We start from the raw sequence: 20980 nt of genomic DNA on the forward strand, positions 1-20980 counted from the left end.
AAAAAATATAGATCTTTTAGAAAATATGTAGTTAATTTATTTCAAGGGTTCTATTTATTAACAATAATAATAAATGGTATTACATGTACAAATTAGATGACACATTTACTTTGCGTGTAAAAGCATCTGTGATGGGTATACACAAGTGATTCAGTAAATTCACAAATGGCTGCGTGTTAATAGAGTCCATCCCATATATAGGAGTGTCGTCGTATATAGCATAAGCTTGTCCAGGGAGGTCCAGATGGTCTCGGAGACAGATGACTGAAAAGAATATATCATTTAGAACTCTATTTATACCATAGATAGCAGAAACAAATGGATATATCACAAAAGCGTACCGACTGCTGCCAGACTACCAGGCTACGACCAAACTGTGCGGACTGTCAAAGCGGCAGAGCCTGTGAAAATTATGGGTTTATTTTGTATGTAGAAAACTAACTACTGTGTGTAGATGCGATTTGCAGAATTATAGCTAGTATTGGTATTACTTTCTATAAGTGCATGCATATACCCCATATGAAAAGGGAGTTAAAAATAAAAATGTGATGTTATGTTGAGTAAAGGGAAATAATTCAAACTCATAGACATATGAATATTAGTAGACCTGCCCTAAGTGATTAAAAGCGTATTATCCCCACTCCCCATACCGGTTCCATTGAGCCGGCTGGGCTCGCGTACGGCCTCAAGTGATATTTGAAAACGTGACGTCATCATTCTTGTGCGAACTATGGTCGAGGCATCATCGGTTCATTTTACGAAATAACACGGCAAAATGTTTACTTGTACTATGAAAACTGGTAAAAATAGATGCGAAAAAAGAGAATAAACCCAATTGTCGTATTACATTCCATATATAAGCATTATTTTATTTTATTTTAAGCATATTCACATCGTATAATATGAATCAGTTGTTACTATCACATCGAGAAACGTCTGGACGCGAAACACAAAGCTGGTTGGTTGCTGGGAAGTAAATTATGAACATTTATAAAAGTGTCTTAACTAAATACTCTGAAAATAACTACGACTCTGAATATAGAAGCTGCCTTACTTTGCCGAATTTGGACTTCGCAAATTTGTTCATAACGTGGCGAGTAATTTGCGCTCCCATGTAAAAATGTCTATTCATTCAAAGCAGATTTTACTTTTAAGAAGTAAATGGTGATATTATAATGCGAGATGCCTATTTACTGTCAGATTGATTTATTGACGAATCACAGTCATCTTCACTCCCTTCGTTCTTCAACAGTTGATTTTACCCCTCGCCTTTATCTTCTCGTCTATTAATTCCTATGTCTGTGTTCAAACTATATTTTTTTACGTAAATCAACTGCTTGGGAAAAAAAAAGATGATTCTTGACATGCTGTCTCTAAGGGGGCCGACAGACGTAGCTATAAAAGATCAAAAGTTATTTGGCTTGGCGTATTTCGGCATATCGCTCGCCATACATTTCAATTGGAAATGTACGGCGAGCGATATGCCGAAATACGCCAAGCCAAATATCTTTTGATCTTTTATAGCTACGTCTGTCGGCACCATAATACCCAACATTTTTAATGATTACATACTATATATAAATCATTGCCATCTGACAACACAGTTCAATATGTTCTCCAGGACGGATGGTGGGGGGTTTCAGAGCGAAATATCTAGGTCAGTAAGACAGTCTAGGCCCCGCCCTGTGGACCTCATCAATCCCGCCGGGGAATGAATGCAGCGGGCATTCTTTAACCACATGTCCGGTGGTCTGCACTCACATATCGCCGACTATTCAAGGCCACACCTGTGCATTATATGGGCACAGAGGCTTTGGGAGGACCTTATCCTATTGATGGTGGACCAAAGTTTACAAGGCAGTCAGAATCCAGGCTTACTCTCAGTGGGGTCATGCACAAGATGGGCATTTCTCAAGTCGGCCATTTGCCAGTCAAGTTTCCATCTATCTTCTGGAGTGAGAGGTAATTGGGGGAGCCACCCTCCTTCCACCCAGAAGGGTTTACGGGATTTCAGGCAGCATGCAGGGTGAGAAACGACATCATTGTGCAAAGGTATTGAGCTTTTTTGCAGTGCCTTCTTGTATTCCCTCAGGGTTGCAATCTCACACCTGATATTTGGCAGGGTTAAATTTGCAAGTATGGGGAGCCAAGGAAGAGGTGTAGATTTTAAAGTCCTGCTGATGGTTCACATTGTGGCATTAAGTTGTGTGGCATTACCCCGGTGTGGGCGCTTCTAGCCTATACTGGAGCACAATATTCAGCTGTTGAGAAAACCAGGGCAATGGATGCCATTCTTAAGGAGTTGGCATCGCATCCCCAGCTAGTTCCACCTTTTTTTATATTTCCTTGTATTCTTCAATTTTTTGTTTTTTCATTTTATTACCCAGAATTAACAAAAATCTTCAGTAAAAATAAAAAATTAGGAGAAAAGAGTACAGTAAGGAAGTTTTTTTTAGTATAACATCCAACACACTTGCAATATGCATCATTAGAAATGTGATTAAATTTCGTAAAAAGTAAATTAGTTGATAATGTGGGAACATTTTTCGCAGAAATACATCAAACTTCGTCTTTTGTTTCCTGATCAATTCACTTTTACTTTCACTACCCTGAGCCACATTATGTTGGCGACACTTTTGTAATGGTCATTGGCTCCCTTGTTTCTATTATCTACGATTTGTACCATGGATCAAAGACTTTTGTGATAACGGGACGCCATACGTCATGACTTCTTTATGTGACTGACATGAGTGCAGTTCTGCAGAGTTGTTCCGGGCTGCAGACTGCAGGGTGAAGATTTCTCTGATGATATCAACATCTGATGTGCGAGGCCAGTAGAAGAATATAACAGTGAAACAAAATTTATACTAATGGAGCCAGTGAGATTATGGCATCTCTAATTGGGGTATGTTATGAGGCTGAAAGTAGTGGGGAGGGAAAAGGGATAGGAGAAAAAGGAAGGTGGGAAATTACCTGGCTATTCAGATCTGGTCACCAAACACGGCTAAATGGTTTGATTCTAAATGCTGGTCTTTCACTAGGGTGATACTGAAAGTAACTACCACTCTGAAATATGCCGCAAATATAAATAATGATGAAAAAAATATGTGATCGTTGGTTAGATAATAATATAAGAGACTAATATGCATAATATTATACAAAAAATGTAGACATACCTCCAGCAGTTAATCCACTCAAAATATTTGGTTGTTCCAATCTACTCTCCAATTTCCCGGTTGAGTGAGTAGTCTGTAGGCTGCGTATAATAGAATTCGATACGGGAAGAGACAAATTCTGATATCTTGTGGATGATAAAGACTGAATACATATAACATTGGAAGATTTCTCTAACAATGGTTGCAGCAGCAAAGTTATCTCCCCGAACTTAGTGTCATCATCGTTTAAAGATGTGCAAATGATAATCAGCGTATTGGGTATCTGGTAAAATGCGACATTTGAAGGTGACACCTCATCTATCGGATCTGTGGTTATTAAACAGGACTTTGCAAACTCCACGGCCAGTGCACCCTCCATGAGCAAAAGCAGATCAATCTCATTGGGTAGGGAAGATTGCTTCGTCCACGATAAACTGAAACATCAACAATATATTGACATTACTGAAAAGTTAAAGAATACGTATTCATTAGGTGTTATTACCATTATTATTCCTATTTACTTTATTGATTCTTCGTCGCCTTCAATATCGTCCCACAATGCACGGCTCGAAGGCTCTATTATTTCACCAAAACAACTCATAATACACTTTTAGTTAAGAAAACTGTGAGAAAATAGAATATTGTGACACGCGAATACCAGACAAGCTAATAAAGCTTAATCTCTAACTTATAACAAAACAATTAAATGTTTAGCGGCCTTAGCTGTAAGCACAAATAAATTTGTTTTCAATAAATAATCGAATAATATGACATGCAAAATGCAAAACACAAAATCTATGGCTTTAAAATACGTAGGTACATACCTAAAATTGTGTTAAGTACTTTCCCATTCGCATTTATTAAACTATTATAAGAGTATACCTTCACGACGTTACATAATTTTTAATCATGGACCTAAAAAGCCCTGGAGCTGTTCGAAAACAATTTGAAGCTGCGGGGCGAGGGAGAAGTTGCATGAAAATAACAAAAATCGACTTAAATTTTTTAATGACATATCTCATCAAATATTAAAAATCGTAAGCCGACATAACTGCTTTAACAACAGAAAAATAAAATTATAATAGCATATTATTTTTGAGCATTCTGGAGGAGGCCCACCACTTCCCCGCCCTGTTTTAGGTATTGATGGTACCCCTTCAGAGCTCTCGCAAGGATGCTAATTTTTTTGATATAACGAGTTATATCAAAAAAAAAAAAAAAAAATTTAAATTATTTTTGAGCAATAATTAATAGCCTGAAACACTAACAGAAATTGATAAAAACTTTTCTAGAAAAAAAAACATGCCAACGACGGGAATTGAACACCAGCCTTCTGATTGCCGCTCAGGTGCTCTACAAATTCAAAACCCGCTAAATTATTCAATGCGTACTGTTAAAATTAATAAAATTATAACAGTTCATTATCCACCAATATGAAAATTATTCAAAAGTTAGTCATACAAAAGGCTGCCATGCAATTACCCTTCAATACCTTTTTTTCTTAATTATAATTTTGTAAAAACGGAATTATTTGTTTTATAAACTGCACTAAACAAAATAAGTATACCGACGAACTGACGATGCCTATGTGGGATTTTTTTTGGTATATATGCATACTATTCTATTATATTTTTTTAATTTAATTGTATCATTTTATTTTTCTTATCTTAAATATACCTTTTTTATTTTTTAAAGTACCTTCTTTACCTGTGAATGAAATGCTTTTTGTAATACTATAATAATTTTAATAATGTAATACTTGTTTTTGTAATACTTGATTTTTGTAATTATATTTTTATGCATGTAACAAAAGAAAATTATTAATAAAAAAATAAATAGCTTCAATGCCATTCATATAAAATCGCACTAATGCTCTGTCCGGCTTTTTAGGTCCATGTTTTTCCTTCACTCAGCTAATGCGTGAGTAGTTTATTTATGGCTAATGCTGATAATCATGCACATTGATTTGACGGGTTTGAGCACAAGCTGTAGTATCAGCCTTCAGCCTTCAGGAAGTGAGGCAAATTATGTCGTAATATTACAAAGAATTCATTCAGCCTCCCCAAACTGAACAATTTTAGTAGAAAGAGATAAACTTTTTTTTCAGCTACAATGACATCAGTAATATCTGACTAAGTAACCATCACACCGTTCCACACCAGAGATAGGTAGAGAAGACGGGCCGCCAAATAACTCGATCTTAGCACGTACTCCTTGATTCATTCACATTCATACATCGTCTCATCCGTACTCTTATGTTATTCTGACTCTCTTCTGACAAGGCCCGACTCAAGTATCTGGTTGACTCGATCGTGCTGGGCTCTTCCCTGGGCGTCCCTGACTTTTTCTACCATTCAAAATGTTGTCATATATTCTCATTACACTCATTTCTTCGTTCGTTCACTCTACATGCCCAGACCATCTGAGCGTCCTTTTCTTACTCATTATACTTACATCAGCCATGCATTATTTTCAGATCTCCACATTTCTTTCACGATCATACATAGTTTTACAACGCATACTCCTCAGGGATCTCATTTCTATACGTACCAGCACTCCATTGTGGACTGCTAGCTTCGCTTCTTTGAACATTTTTTTGTTAGAGCCAACCGCGTTCAGTCCTCCATTAATGGAATTATCTGCATTTATTCTTCCTTATTTTCAATCATCATCCTGTTTCGTCCTCAACATGGAAAAAATGAGTATTGCTGATTTATTAAAAATCTCGTCAAATTAGTGGTCTTGGTATTTGCAAACTTTTAGTAAATTCATAATAATATCGGAACACGTGTTTGTCTTAATAATATATTATGTAGTAGGAGATTTTCAAATATTGTCAGGTTATTTATAACCCGGAAATGTTCGCATCTTTTTTAAAAGGTACTTACGCATTTATGGTCACAAACTGGGCCGGCCCTATGCTGGAGCAATTGGAGCAGCTCGCTCCGGGCGCAAAAATGCCAATGCGCTGATAAAATCTAACACCTAACAGTCCTAACACATTGCCCTAACAATTATGCAAAAAAAATCACCCGAATATTATTGACTACAGTGATCACCTACCTAGGCGTCTACTCGTTTTGACAAGGGGCACGAAAATTACATTCGCGCCATGCGCCGTTTGGCTCAGGGTCGGCCCTGGTCACAAATAATGATGAAAACATCACCGAGCTGTACTCGTTTTCACTGATGAGGGACAAATTCCTCTGAATAAATTATTGCGCCATATGTTTTTGATTGCTGTGCCTGAGGAAATGTTTCAGGGGCGGTGTGCATGAAGGAAGCCCTAGTTAGGGCAATGGTCTATCACTCCCAAATAAGTATTTTACTTTACCGGTAGGTAAAATTATATTTTTTGTTGATATCGATATTTTTCTGCCACATGGTATTGAAAACTGCATATTTTAGTAATATTTTTTCGGTAGAAAGCAGTCGCTTGTGGTTTGACATATTAATGAAAATAAAACAATTACTTCTTTTAAAATTAAACAATTACTTTGTTTAAAATCAAATTCACTAGAAACCTTAACATATTTTGGACCGAAATTTTTACCAATAACAATGGTTATTTTAATCCTATGTCTAGAATGTCTCGATCATACAACGATATTGCTAAAACACATGCTTGCATAGATATTTTCGTAAATAATATAACTTGTTTCATGAGATATCTCCACGATTTCTGTACTTAAAAAAAAAAATAAAAGCAAATATACTGTGTGTTGATTTTTGATAGTTTGATATTTTCTATTATATACCTAATTTGAACATATTTTTTAAATTATTATGTCTTGTAATCTCTGTAATTCTAGGCTTTATATAAAAAAATAATGATATTGTTTTGATAGTGAATCTGAAAATGTGATTGCTGCAGACACATTAGTCTAGGGACATTTATATTTGCATGTAAATTTATTTTATACTTTACAAAAATGTACTTTAAATGTCCTGTTTGTGTCTCAAATATAAAAAAATACATAAATAAAACAATTACTTTGTTTAAATAAAGCAAATACTCTGTTTAAATAAAACAATTACTATATTTAAATAAAACAATTACTATGTTTAAATAAAACAAATACTTTCTTTAAATAAAACAACTACAACAACCACGGAAAATAGTAACTAGTTTAATTTTGTACCCTGGAGATGCTTGTGGTACATGACATGCTTGTACATTATGTACATGACATGCTTGTGGTAAACGAAACGGGTAGGTCATCACGATAATAGAATAAAAGGTCATAACAAATAAAATTCGTGGATATAAACAAAGTAATTGTTTTATTTTCATTTATTTATTTCATTAGTTTGTTCTGTACAAAACTGTTTGTTCTGTAAATCGATAGTTCTAAACCAGGGGTGGAAACCTCAACAAATATCCACAAAAATCCGAAAATATGCTCAAAAAGTAAATTGATGTATAAATAAATAAATTTTAAAATTCCACAAATATTCACACATATTAATTAACTTGCTGAAGCAATTGGAAAAAACTGTCTGATTGAACAGCTTTAAACTACAGATGAACAAAATATTGTTCAGGTACACAAAAATAATGTAATATTATATTACCTATATGTAATGAAATTGTATCACAGGCTTTCTAAAATCAGTACCCATAAACCACTTGAGCTTTTTTTAAGCTTTGGTTAAAATTTGTGTGTCTAATTAAGTTGGGAAGAGTACTGCCACCTGAAATAAATACAAAATAGCAAGGCATTTACGCAAATATTTGTGTAAAATGATTGTCAAGTCACTTGACAATCTTTTTGCTCAAGTATTTAGGTTTTCAAAGTGTTTTGCTATGTTGGATTGAATGTGAAGACCAAAATGTGTCTTTAATAATTTCGAACATCACTTTTGTCAAACTTTTTTTAAATCTGAGTCAATTATTTAGTCTTTAATTACATATCAAAGTCCAGTTCTTAAAGAATACGTTTACTGGCAAATTATTGAGTTATTCTTGTAACACCGTAATTCGTTCATTATTATTATTTCACGCCTTCAAAATCAACACACTCTGCAGCCATAGGTCACCGTAGGTTTATTATGTGTTTTTTAGTAGAATGTGTACCGCTTAGATACTCAAATCCTCAAATCACAATTAGTAACATTTTTAAAGTAGGTACTGCTTTATATGAAAACATTCGCTCATCGTGTCCTCGTGTTTGTAATTCTACAAATTCTTTGCATTTGTTTTTCATCTAGCCCATTTAACTAAGAAAGAAAACCAAAACGTGTAAACATTCTAGTATGATTCCGATCGTTTTTTTAAAGTTATGGTTTGCAACTGGGGCAATATTACCAACCAGTGGGCGATTTAAGTCGCTTATGGGGCGATCAAGAGTTATTTTATTTTATTTTTTTGAACAACTTAATGAGTAATACCTCAAATTGTAATTAATCATTGAACGATTCTTAAGCGAAAATTTGAATCAGAAAAAGATAGGTAGCATTTAGAAATTGAACTTAGGACCTTATCCCTACCGGGCAGAGCAGTTCCCCGACCGTATCTTTTTTCTGATTTTCTGTTTTAAATCTTCGTTTGAGAGTCGCTAATAATGTCTTAATTAATTAATTATTAATAAAAATTACTTTAATTAGTAAAAATTACTTTATTCTAAACGATGTACATAATTCAGAGCCTTTTGTTGAGATCTACGTTTGACGTAATTTAAAGTAAAAATATATATAAAGAAAATTCCAAAGATTTCATGAAAAGAATTTTCTTTGGAATGTGACTTTCCAGATGATAAGAAACAACATCAATATTTATCGGTTTGTCCTTGAGCCTAGTCAAATTTAGCCTTTGGCGCTTTCTGTTTGTTAACTGATATTCTTACATTTAATTGATATTTTGAATGGGTTTCGTTTTACGCATTAAATGTCATTACATAATGAACAAGTACCTTTATATACTGAATATGTCCGCCACACAAAAGACACCAAATTATTGAATGGCACCCTGCGACAAAAGGGTTACCTATCCCTGTTCCAAACTAACCATCGATAAGTTCTAGTTTAGAAGGAATCCTGAAAGAAGGGTTTGCATGACAATAGATAAATAAATAAACTTCACACCAAATGAAAGTAGTTAGATTTTGACTAGATAATTTTATTTTTCTATAAAATTTAGATTCTGTGTTTTCTACAATGTTTTCTAGAACATGTTTATAATATAAAGTGACGCTGGAATCTCACCTTATCTATTTCATGATAATATATTTCACAGAACGAAGTTCCATTTAATTTTGGGTTCCTATCGAATAGACAATACATATATTATTTTCAAATAATATTTAAAAGAATAGATTCGGTGAGATCCCAACTTAATATATAATTTTTTTCACAGTGGAATTAATAGACTCATGCTCACCGAAAGATACAAAGTAGTTAAATAAATTAGTTTGATTAATTTTAAAGGGCGCCGCCGTAAATGTAATCGATTTAATGCCGTAACACAAAAACATGTAAATTTAGATAATTCAATAGTGAGAAACTGAATCTTTTCTCGCTATTGAAATATCTAAATGTATGTGTTCATTTAGATAATTCAGCAGTGAGAAAGGGAATCTTTTTTGACACATATTTATTTTGTGTATTGTTCAAGAAATAATTAGTTAACTTTACTAACCGACTCATTGCCATAAATAAATACTTTTTAAGAGTGCATGTGATAATTTAAGAATGTACTTATATTTTTTTACCAGAATTAAGTACCTACATATTAATATACAGGACATTTTCAAACATAACAGCTGGACACGCGTTATTTTAATGTAACTTAAGAAATAATTCCACATAAATTAAACTTATGTAATGTTTATTAACCTTTCAGTAACTAAGTTAGGGGTGATTACAAATAAATATATGTTGTTGTTGTTTGTTAAAAATCTTTTGACGACTTCATTACGATAATACTTATTGTTCATTCGCTGTGCAAACTTATTCACATTTTACACATAAAATTATATTACTTGTATTAGTAAAAAAATGTATAAAATGACCTAGGAATAGTAAGAATTCAAAATTATTAAATTGAATAACTAATTTTCATTATTTTAAAAGTTTCGAGGAAAATTTTTAGGAATTCATTTTAATTTACATAAGTTATGGTTAAATAAGTAAAATGGGGTGAATAAAATCTTGTAATTGAATAACTTTTAAAGTTGACAAAATTTGCTTGGAATTTTTTTTTTTGCTATTGATGAGTTTGGTACCAATTTGTGTTGTTTATGGCACATGTTAATAATTTTTATTCATCAAAACATTTTTTTTTTTCAATGTTACTTCTTGAAATCGATAATCTAAAAAAATACATTGGTTTAAAAAATATACCTACGTTTTGTTCAATGGATGGAATACAACGTTTTTATAGCTATTTCGACACAGTATGTAGGTACCTATGCTCTACGAGTATCGTTTAAAAACGCAAAACAATATTTATGTCTAAATCTCTTCGACATTGTCTCGATTTTTAATTGTTGTATACTGAACTTTTTTGGTGATTGCCTCAACCATCGGTGACAACTTCGCGCGTAATTGAAACCTGCTCGAGTAGATCATAATCATGATCAAAGAAAACAACGCCATTGTCACTATTACCAGGAGACCCATCGTGGCCTTCTGCCCCTTGGTGGTGGTGTTCCTGGGAATAGCCAAAGAACAGGGATTAACTTTGAGTTTCACCAAAACATTACCAGCATAGATCTTTGGCCTCGCACAACGCAAGTTTTCTTTGCGGCGAACTGTGACATTTGTCTTCTTGAGCCAACTGTACAGATCCCACACAGAGCAGTCGCAAGCGAATGGGTTTCCTCTAAAATCCACCATAAATCCTTCTTCACTCCCGGGACGCGCGTTTATCTTATCAAACACGCTCAACTCGTGCGCCGTTAGAGTTTCCAACTGATTCTCTTCTAAATCTAGAAATCGTAAGTGTTTTAAACAAGTGACATTAAAGTTAATCCCGGTCAGCAAGTTATCACCGAGATACAAGTCTCGCAACTCCGGCAAATCGCAGAAGACGCGGTGGTCTCTAAACGTGATGATTTCATTCTGCTCCAAGTGCAGCTTCTGCAGTCTAGTCAGGTTACTATTCACGAATATGTCGTGAAGGTCATCAGCGAGAGCTGCGTCTGTGTTGTCTTCAAAAGCATTAGTTAAATGCAGTTCCAGAAGGTTGACAAAGTTTGACAAAACTCTCGGATGATGGTAACTAATGTCGGCGCCGTCCTCGGATATCACCAATTCGTTATGATTCAATATGAGTCTTTCTACATTTTGGACGTGATGATAAGTCTTTCCTTTGATCTCTTTGATTTTGTTATTGCTCATGTCGACGACTCTCAGTTTTTCAAGGGAGTTGAGGGTGCCGAAAACGTTCCACGGCATCTCGGGGATATAGTTCCCCGTGAAGATCAGGACCTGGGTTTCCGCAGGGAGGTTCTTGAGGATTTCGGTGTCGTGGAAGCCTTGGTTGGTGCAGTTGACGACGTACTGGCTGCTGAAGTCGTACTCTCTGGGGCCGCAGGAGCACTTTCCCTTGAAGGCGGGACCGCAGTCATTCTGGCCGGCCCCCAGCACAGACAGACAGAGCCCCCCGCCCACCGCCAGCAGCAGGAATACGGAGCGCATCCTGAAACACGACAGATGACACATTAGTAGATTCGATGATTTCCGCACCCACATAATCTAACTTCCCTTCACTTGATGGTTTCACTTCCCAGAAGAAGATAATAAGAAGGATGAAAGTTGGATGGAATTACAAAACAATAACCGTGCGTGCACCTACCTACCTAATCATCCAGAAAATTTATTTTTCAAGGGGGTGATAGTTATGAATGGAAGTAAATTAAATTTTGGAATCCGGTGACATTTTTGATGTTTTTTTTTCAACTTAAAACCTGAAAAATCAGTAGGTATTGGACAATTAGGATCGGGGTGAGGAGTTGGTCAGTTACTAAGCTGAGTACCCAGTGGCGACATGTGGAAGATTAGTTTTTGCTTGGTTTAAAAAAAATAAGGAAAAACTCACCGGAGACCAAAATTTGATTTGCAATTTTTACTCCAAATAATGTCAGGAATCTCCGATTTAAAGTAAGTCAGGTACTTCCCTTAATACCCTGTATAAGCAGGTACAATAATACAAGTTATCATAGAAAGTTCTGTTTCATAAAGGAGTTCAATAATTGTATATAATAACAAGAGTACAAAATAAGTACTCGATGTACTATGAAAGTATAGTTACTTTTGTTTAGTAACTTTGTTGACATTTATTAAAATAAAAATGAACAGTTTGTTGTAGCATGTTTGTATTTGGCAAAACTTTACTACGCCAGATTGTGTGTTTTACAGAATACAGTTAAATTAATACAGCTATAAAAGGTCGACATCAAAAAGTATGAAAGATATATCAAAAGCTATATATTATGTTCCTAGACGGAGAAAAATGAGTAGGTAATATTGATTTATTAAAAATCTCTTCAAATTATTGGTAATCCGGTTAAAAATGGGACTGCAGGCCGCTTCCTGATAAATTTTTAGTAAATTCGTAATAATATCGGTACACGTGTTCATGCACCAGCGTTGGTCTTAATAATATATAATGACAAAATACGAAAATGTTAGGATATTTGTGAACAGGTGTACCGACATCGTGACAATATATTGGTGTTTATATTTATGTATTAAAAGTTTATCAGGAACCTATCAATTTATTCCGTTTTAACCCGATTAGGAGTAATTTGAAGAGATTCCTAATAAATTAGAATTTTTTTTTTTATCAGTAAGTTTTCTCCGTGTATTGCCTACCTATTTACTTTGAAGCGGTATCAACAACACCTAAAGAATTATTATCTCAAGATGAAAATGCGTGGTAGACAATTCGAGTTTTATGATATGTCTCTCTCATGTATTTTATTTAACTAACAAACAAAAATAACTCCATGATGATAATAAGAATATTTGTTTCATAACTAACCTTTTTAGGGGCTTTTACGTAGGAAAAGTAAACAGTTTATTTCTGTTTTTTTATACACAACTAAACTGCCCCAGCAACAATTTTTTTAACGTTAATTCTTTCGTTTTTATCTCTAAATAGTATAAAACATTGGCGTCTGCCTGTTTGCTCGCTTAGTTCTTCTAAACTACGCAACAGATTTTGATAGGGTTTTGACTATCATTTAGAAAATTTTTTCCGAAAGGTTTATGTACATAATACATGCATCTTATATTTATTGAAAGTGGAGAAAAGTCGATGTTTTGTAATCAAGTCGTAAAAAAAATATTATCGTGCGCTTACATTGCTAATACCTACTGGCTAAACCTTATGTAAATAATGCACTCCGGAATTGTATATCTTAAAAATGACGACATAAAAGTCCGTGATGATATCTAGGTATCTCTTAAGGATAGTAAGTCAGCTAGTTTTGTGAAAATAACTACAAACGTAACAATTTTTTGATCGGTAAATTTTGCTGTTGTAATTATTACGAAATTGATATTTTAACTGAACCTAAATATCTCTAACTACATTACACTGAATTAATAAATCATTCTGAAAATAATCACACAGTTAGGTATCTACGTTTATTCGGTCAGATGCCAGTCTTAAAATAATATTACGATAGCAATGAAATTATTTATTCAGGTTCTTAGCTTATCTATGCGTTGATTTCCTGGCTAATCAGTAATCCAAAATCAATTACAAAATTACCTCTCGTTATAAAAAACCTGTACTAAGAATTTGTATGTACAGTAAGAATCATTGACAAATCCATTCTGAGACGACAATTATTATTATATTTTGGTATTCAAGGAAGTGGGACAAAAAATAATATACCTTCAGTTTACCGTTGGAGCCAGAACTTCCGTCAAAATTACACTGCCATATAATTGACAAAAACGAATGGCAATGAGTCACTTTTATAAGAATTACTCACTCGTAGAATCTGAAAATACTATCGTGGTTCCTATAAGTAAAGAAAATAAATCTCGGTTATCTATTCCAGTTTTATGTAGGAATGTAAGTAATACAAACTTTGAACTACAGACTGATGTTTTAGTCTTTGAATACATACAAAACTTGAATGCATTACATTACGAATTCTGACACTAGGTAGGTAAACTTTTTCCACAGGTGCGAGCATTTCTAAATAATACACAAGAAAATGAGGTTATGTTAATAACCAGCCTATTTTGCCTACTTTTTGCCGATGGATAATAAATATGATGCAGGCGACAACAAATGTACATGTGTTGATTTCTTACAGCAATATATATATCAGCAAAAGATCTAAAATTAGCTGTTAATAACTATCGATGTATCTTTTAGAGAAAAGTTGCATTCTACGGATTGCATCTTGACATTTTTTAGGCAGGATCACTCGTATTTTATTATAGGTCGTTTATACATCGGAGTGGCTTTGTTTTTGACTTAGTGAACTTAATCTCAGACTTCACACCATATTATATTACTCACCTGAAGTATAGATATTCGTACCACTGCCTAAATATAAAAAAGCGACTTATTATGGAATTACAGTAAACAAGCACAAACTTCATAAACTAATAAAAGTTTATTGAGAACTCCGCCCACGGTTATGCTTTGTCTGCAGTCCCAGAAATTTTCTTACCTGTTCATGGCCAGTCAAATAAAGACACTTTGTAAAAAGCATACCTCTACCCAAAATGATATTGAATATAGGGATACAAAGGCTTTGATCCTTTTTAGGGGAGCACTTAAATAAACATACACAAGTTGATATTTCTCACGTGCCCACACCTGTATTTACGAGGGATACCTACCTACCTTCAACGTTTTTTTCACAAAATTGCACAATTTTACCACACGCAGGTCGTGAGTGGTTTATTTATGCGCACGTCGCAAATTTGACAGTAGGTAAATAGTGCAGACAGCCATAAAGTATTTTTACTAAATGAAAATAAAAAGATAACAGGGTAATTTCCACATCGATGTAAGATATAATCCAGGTGACCCAGGAGTAATTTATTTATAATAGGTTATGAAAATCATCATATTGCACCTGAAAGGGTCAAGCCTAACAAAGCAGTGGACTTAAATTGTTATATTTTTAAGGAATAAATTAAGATTAAAATAGTTTTCTTTGAATATCTGTATAAACAATTTTTAAAAATATGGTCGACATCTCTGTTTTTTGCTACTTTTTTGTCACGAAAGTAATCAAAATGTACCTACTTCTTATTCTTGTGCCCTCTTCTACCGGAGCATAAATAAATCACTCATTACCGGAGGTAGGAATATAACTTACCCTCACAAGAGCAAAATAATCTTTATTCGACATGTGAATGGTTTACTTATGCTCGGCATGTTCCAGATTGCAACTCTGAGATGACGGACAGGGCCGGCCCCTGCGTATAGGGGATTTGAGTAAATAATATTTTTATTAATAATAGACTTTTAAATACTACGTCCATGTAGATCAAAAGACCTAATTCTGAATATACACAAATATTTACTCTGAGAATTAATAAATCGTTCTTGAAAATGATAATGTCATACTGTATAAACGATCTTATTTATTTTACGATATTTTTTTATTTAAATCTTTGTTTTTCCGAACTTTATAAATGATTATGATACCCTTCAGTATCTTCTAAAATTATTTTAGTGACATCTATCTCAAAATAGTATTAGATACACCTGATCCAATTCTTCTTGGAATCTATTTTCTACCCCAAAAAATGACGTTTTTGTGCTTTTTCAATAACATGTTTTCAAGTTCGTTCGGCAAAATGTCAGATATTATAGAGACGCACGAACGAATAATTTCAGTTGACGCCGTGTTGATTATCAATATCGATTCGATTTAAACTGAAACTTCTGAATAAATCTTGTTCAATTTCTGTCGTTCAATAAAAGTTGTTCAACTAAAACTGAAACGTCAGAACGAGGCATTCAAATGTATGATTACATTCCAAAGTAACTGTGTTGAATATCTATTTTTTTCTTGGACATACTGTAACATAACATAACTAAATCAATTTTTGGGCAATATTGAGTGGTTCTATTAGGCCTTCTATATATCCCCAGCAAACTATATTATAATGATAAGAAAGTAGAGACTGAATTATTGCAAAAATCTGTTTTTATTTTTTCCTTGTCTAGTACATGTATGAGATCTTTAAAAATATAATGTATGTTCTTCTATATAAATATATATGTATGTTCATAACAAATCGCATACGACGAATTAATGGTAGTGTAGGTTACTTTTGTAGTAATTACTAGTACTTACGTTAGTATAAAATATGCTGAACACTCAAAACTCAAGATATATAATGTTTTAGTAGAGGTAAAATTACTTTTTTTTTGGGAATCTCACGATTGTGATCATTACATTTATAAGTTGCAGCAATAAATTTAATATGTAATATAATTACTGAGACGTAAAATACACAAGACAAAAATAAAGCAAAGAAATAGGTGAGAGTTCCTACTCAATCGCTCGAAGATTATTTTATTTTGTCGTATGGTATCACTTAACTTGACTGATCGAAAAAAGAACATTCCAATATTGTTGCAGTAAAATTTAATAGAATCTCATTTTTTTGATTCTGATTCAGGTGTGTGATTTTTAAAACATCCTAAATAAAACAAACTGTCGACAGTTGAAGAGCATTATTGCTAAAGTTGAATGAACAATGTCTTCGTACAAGGTTAGTTGATATCATACCTTTTTCAATGTAAATATTCGTGTTTTTGTCTAAAATTATCGAAATCACTGTAACATTTTTGCAGCCGTTAGATACAAAGCGAGAGGAGTTCCGGAAGTATTTGGACCGGGCAGGAATAATGGACGCTTTGACGAAAGTATTGGTCAGTTTGTACGAGGAACCAGAAAAGCCAGAGGATGCTCTGGACTACGTGCGTAAACATCTCGGCGGAGTGGCCATCGAGGAATACGAAACCGCAACCGCTCGAATTGCCGAATTAGAAACTGAACTTGCCGCGATTAAGGGAGCACCAGCTCCGGAAGGTTAACTCCATTTAAAATCTTGCATTTAAAACTAGTTCCTAGGTCCTAGTCAAAAATAGATAGGTTCTGATTAAAGAGCGAATATAATAATGTGCAGCTGTAAATTGTACAAATTTTTCTCCATTATATTAACAATGCAAATAACCCAAATGCATTATTACCTATCTCAATTAAAACCTCTATTATTTTGTAATTTTGCTTCACCTGGCCACCTGTAACGCTAATAAACGTTACAATGCCGGAAGGTTCAATTCATGGTAATAAAAACTGTCATGATATATGATGAAAGCTTTATATTGTCATTATAATTTCTCGTAACTTTACGACGTTACCCAGTATTAATCATATATTATTCCACACCATTGTTTTTTTCGCTTATTATATTTTTTATTCAGTTTTAGTGTTAGTAAATACACCTAATTAATATAAATTGTCTGTAAAGAAATATTTCATCGTTCATCACATAAACGATAAATACTGTCAATGAAAAACCACTAGAAACTCTGAAAAAGTAATATGATTTATTTTCTCATCACTTTGTGGTTTTTCTTTTCGAGTGTTGATAATCAGTATTCATCTTTAAAAGGATATTCTTTTGAATATTACTATCATATTGTACCATCTAATTAAATTGTTATAACTGCTGGTAGAAGTTTATTAGTTTTAAATAAAAGAGTTTATAATTAATAATCTTACAAAATAGCTATGAATGCTGTGAGTACTATTTGAACATTACTATGTTATTATTGAATATAAAATTATAAAAATTGTACTGAAAGATCTATTCCATTCATATTGCATTCCATTCTATGTGAATAAAATTAATATTTATGAATGGTGGTGCTGCTATTTAAATTATAGTGAATTATGATACCATTAGTGTCATTTAAGTTAACATAACATTACATTTCTTCATCCATTTAATTATATGTAAATTATCTGTGTTACTATTGTTGATTTCAATTATAATAAATGTAGCAGACTATAAATGGTGTTTTATTTTGATCGTACATAAAATGTCACCAAATCATAGACATATGAATATTAGTAGACCTGCCCTAAGTAATTAAAAGCGTATTATCCCCACTCCCCATACCGGTTCCATTGAGCCGGCAGGGCTCGCGTATGGCCTCAAATGAAATTTGAAAACGTGACGTCATCATTCTTGTGCGAACTATGGTCGAGGCATCATCGGTTCATTTTACGAAATAACACGGCAAAATGTTGACTTGTACTATGAAAACTTGTAAAAATAGATGTGAAAAAGAGAATAAACCCAATTGTCGTATTACATTCCATATATAAGCATTATTTTACTTTATTTTAAGCATATTCACATCGTATAATATGAATCAGTTGTTACTATCACATCGAGAAACGTCTGGACGCGAAACACAAAGCTGGTTGGTTGCTGGGAAGTAAATTATGAACATTTATAAAAGTGTCTTAACTAAATACTCTGAAACTAACTACGACTCTGCAAACAGAAGAAATTTACTTTGACGAATTTGGACTTCGCAAATTAGTTCATAACGTGGCGAGTAATTTGCGCTCCCATGTAAAAATGTCTATTCATTTAAATGCAGATTTTACTTTTAAGAACTAAATGGTGATATTATAATGCGAGATGCCTATTTACTGTCAGATTGATTTATTGACGAATCACAGTCAGCTTAACCCCCTTTGTTCTTCAACAGTTGATTTTACCCCTCGCCCTTATCTTCTCGTCTATTAATTCCTATGTCTGTGCACCAAATAGATTAAACACCAAATCAAATAGTTGTGATATACCCTATTTGTTTTGTTAATGAATATAAGAATACAGTATTTCATCGCGGCAGCAAAATAATTTCTGACATACGACTACTAGTGCATCAAGAAGAGCTCCGTCCTGACACTATGAAGCTTGCCGGCAGATATTCTAGTGAGAAGAGCGAAATATTAACACATTTCTGACGGGGTATTTTTTGCGCTGGCGCTACACTGTCTCCGGGCGAAAATGAAGGTCCCGCGAATTTGTTTTAAATCAATATATATTCGAAAATATTTTAATAAAATTTCTACGTAGTAACTCAGCATTCCCAAGCTATAAAAGTAATCTAAAATCGAATATTATTTGAAATGCAATTCGATTTGTTTTTTACGGTCCTCCTATCAGCTTTTGCCCATACCTGCTTTCTTTAAATACGCCCGACATCTCTCACTCGCTTGGAGTTGAGTGGGGCGGAACGGAGATAGAGATTCGAATCGGGTTTTACGATCTTAAAAACCCTCATTCCAGTTATTGAATTATTACGATAAAAAATAATATACTATCCTTTTATTGAAATACCGATGTGAACGAAAGGCACGAAGATAAATATAAAAAGAAGACTTGCATTACGATTTGATAATTATTTACATACAGTTGGGACCTTTACAAAGAGATTGGTATATAATATTCATGTAAAAACATTAAATAATTCTGTATTTTCTGCCATTGAATTGAGGCCGCCACAAAAGGTAGAACTACCCTTCTCGGCGTTAAGCATCAATCGACCGAATGGGTAGAACTACCTTTCCCTGCCGAAGTGTATGTATTTTATTTATTTGTCTTGTCCTTAATCTAATGTTGTCTTTCCCGAAATGAGTTTTATAAACTCACTTTGACGCAGATATTGAAACGCTTTTACTATAAATTTATTTATCCTTTCTACAACTCACTTGCTGAAACTTTATAAACTATTGTACATAATGTTTTCTCTTTACTTTTTATAATAACTATAAACAAAAAAAAAAAACTTTTTCTGCTAATGTATATTATACTTTAGGTACTTGAAATATAGTAATCGTTTTATATTACCCACACTCAGGCAGTCAGTGCCTTAGTGGGTTTTCATTTCTTTTGTAAACTATTTGGTATTATATATTATGTTATTTTATACTATCTATTAATATGTATAATATGTGTAAAGAAATGAAAATAAATAAAGTATAAAAAAAAAAAAAAAAAAAACATTACTTTGTTATCATTTTGTAATGTATTATCTTGTAATAAAAAATAAAAAAAAAAGAAGTGAGTTAAGTAAACAGGATACCAACATTTCATAAAGCCGAAATATAAATTTTCACCGTGGCGCTAAGACTGCTAAAACAATATGTTCTATGACAGTGTTGAATAATATTTGTACTATCTATTAACATTAGATCCAATACCGTTGATGAAAATTTTCGGGAATAATGTTGATGACATCTAGGTTTTATTTATTTTTTCATGAAAAAAAAAAATTGTGGTGAATAATTTTTTTTGTTTTGATCCTTGAAGACTATATTAGCTACTCAAACGAAAATCTGAAACAGAAAAGATTCGGTCCCATCTAGGAATTGAACGTCACTCATTGAATATGCATTGCAATCGTGCCGTTTGAGTTTGTTTGGCGGCCGTATATTATACTCTTCTAATGAGGCTGTGGACAAGAGGTGAAGCTAGAGTTAAAGAACCGCAAATGCTTACGAAAAGAACTGCGGTCTGCCGACCCCTGGCCTAGATGATGAATGCGTCGTAGTATCAAACAATAGTTGCACATTAATGTAATATTTTTACTGTCCGAATTGGTTGTTCCCTCGTTTGATGGTAATTTTTTTGTTGTTGACTGCGTAAATATTGTTTTCTTTCTTCATTTCATTTTAGATGCCAAACCACCAGGCGAACATATCTATGTGTCTTTATTTTGTGTTACTATTAATGTAAGTATGCATACATTATTTCGTACTAAGAATCGTGCATGCAGGGACATTGGAGGGTCTAGAATCGTTTTGAAA

The 20980-nt window shown here is 33.4% G+C and overlaps 3 protein-coding genes across 3 annotated transcripts; 1 reads left to right on the forward strand and 2 right to left on the reverse strand.

Annotated features, from left to right (window-relative positions):
• Positions 1-20: 20 nt before the first annotated feature.
• PSMG1 (Proteasome assembly chaperone 1) lies at positions 21-3927 on the reverse strand. Its single transcript, XM_089637167.1, has 3 exons — positions 3677-3927; positions 3177-3589; positions 21-264 (listed from the first exon to the last, which is right to left on the reverse strand). Exons 1-3 carry the CDS (start codon positions 3754-3756, stop codon positions 80-82), a joined length of 678 nt encoding a protein of 225 aa, XP_089493293.1. The 5' UTR covers positions 3757-3927; the 3' UTR covers positions 21-79.
• Positions 3928-9088: 5161 nt separating this feature from the next.
• LOC149420101 (trophoblast glycoprotein) lies at positions 9089-14774 on the reverse strand. Its single transcript, XM_089637168.1, has 2 exons — positions 14641-14774; positions 9089-11796 (listed from the first exon to the last, which is right to left on the reverse strand). Exons 1-2 carry the CDS (start codon positions 14721-14723, stop codon positions 10608-10610), a joined length of 1272 nt encoding a protein of 423 aa, XP_089493294.1. The 5' UTR covers positions 14724-14774; the 3' UTR covers positions 9089-10607.
• Positions 14775-16685: 1911 nt separating this feature from the next.
• On the forward strand, positions 16686-18024 carry LOC149420102 (c-Myc-binding protein). Its single transcript, XM_089637169.1, has 2 exons — positions 16686-16859; positions 16942-18024. The coding sequence occupies exons 1-2, from the start codon at positions 16845-16847 to the stop codon at positions 17182-17184; spliced, it is 258 nt and encodes an 85-aa protein (XP_089493295.1). The 5' UTR covers positions 16686-16844; the 3' UTR covers positions 17185-18024.
• The last annotated feature ends 2956 nt before the right edge of the window (positions 18025-20980 follow it).

This window comes from Hesperophylax consimilis, chromosome 11 (genome assembly GCF_061612785.1).
Source record: "Hesperophylax consimilis isolate HC1 chromosome 11, BYU_Hcon_1.0, whole genome shotgun sequence".
Lineage (NCBI taxonomy): Eukaryota > Metazoa > Arthropoda > Insecta > Trichoptera > Limnephilidae > Hesperophylax > Hesperophylax consimilis.

Bases quoted from the DNA above. Each gene is read 5' to 3' on its own strand.
- PSMG1 (XM_089637167.1), bottom strand. From the start codon at position 3,756: ATGAGTTGTTTTGGTGAAATAATAGAGCCTTCGAGCCGTGCATTGTGG. The intron at 3,590-3,676 runs GTAAATAGGAAT...TTGATGTTTCAG, and splicing joins GGCGACGAAGAATCAATAAA to TTTATCGTGGACGAAGCAAT. The intron at 265-3,176 runs GTATGTCTACAT...TATTCTTTTCAG, and splicing joins GAGTGGATTAACTGCTGGAG to TCATCTGTCTCCGAGACCAT.
- LOC149420101 (XM_089637168.1), bottom strand. From the start codon at position 14,723: ATGAAGTTTGTGCTTGTTTACTGTAATTCCATAATAAGTCGCTTTTTT. The intron at 11,797-14,640 runs GTGAGTAATATA...GTCGTGTTTCAG, and splicing joins TACGAATATCTATACTTCAG to GATGCGCTCCGTATTCCTGC.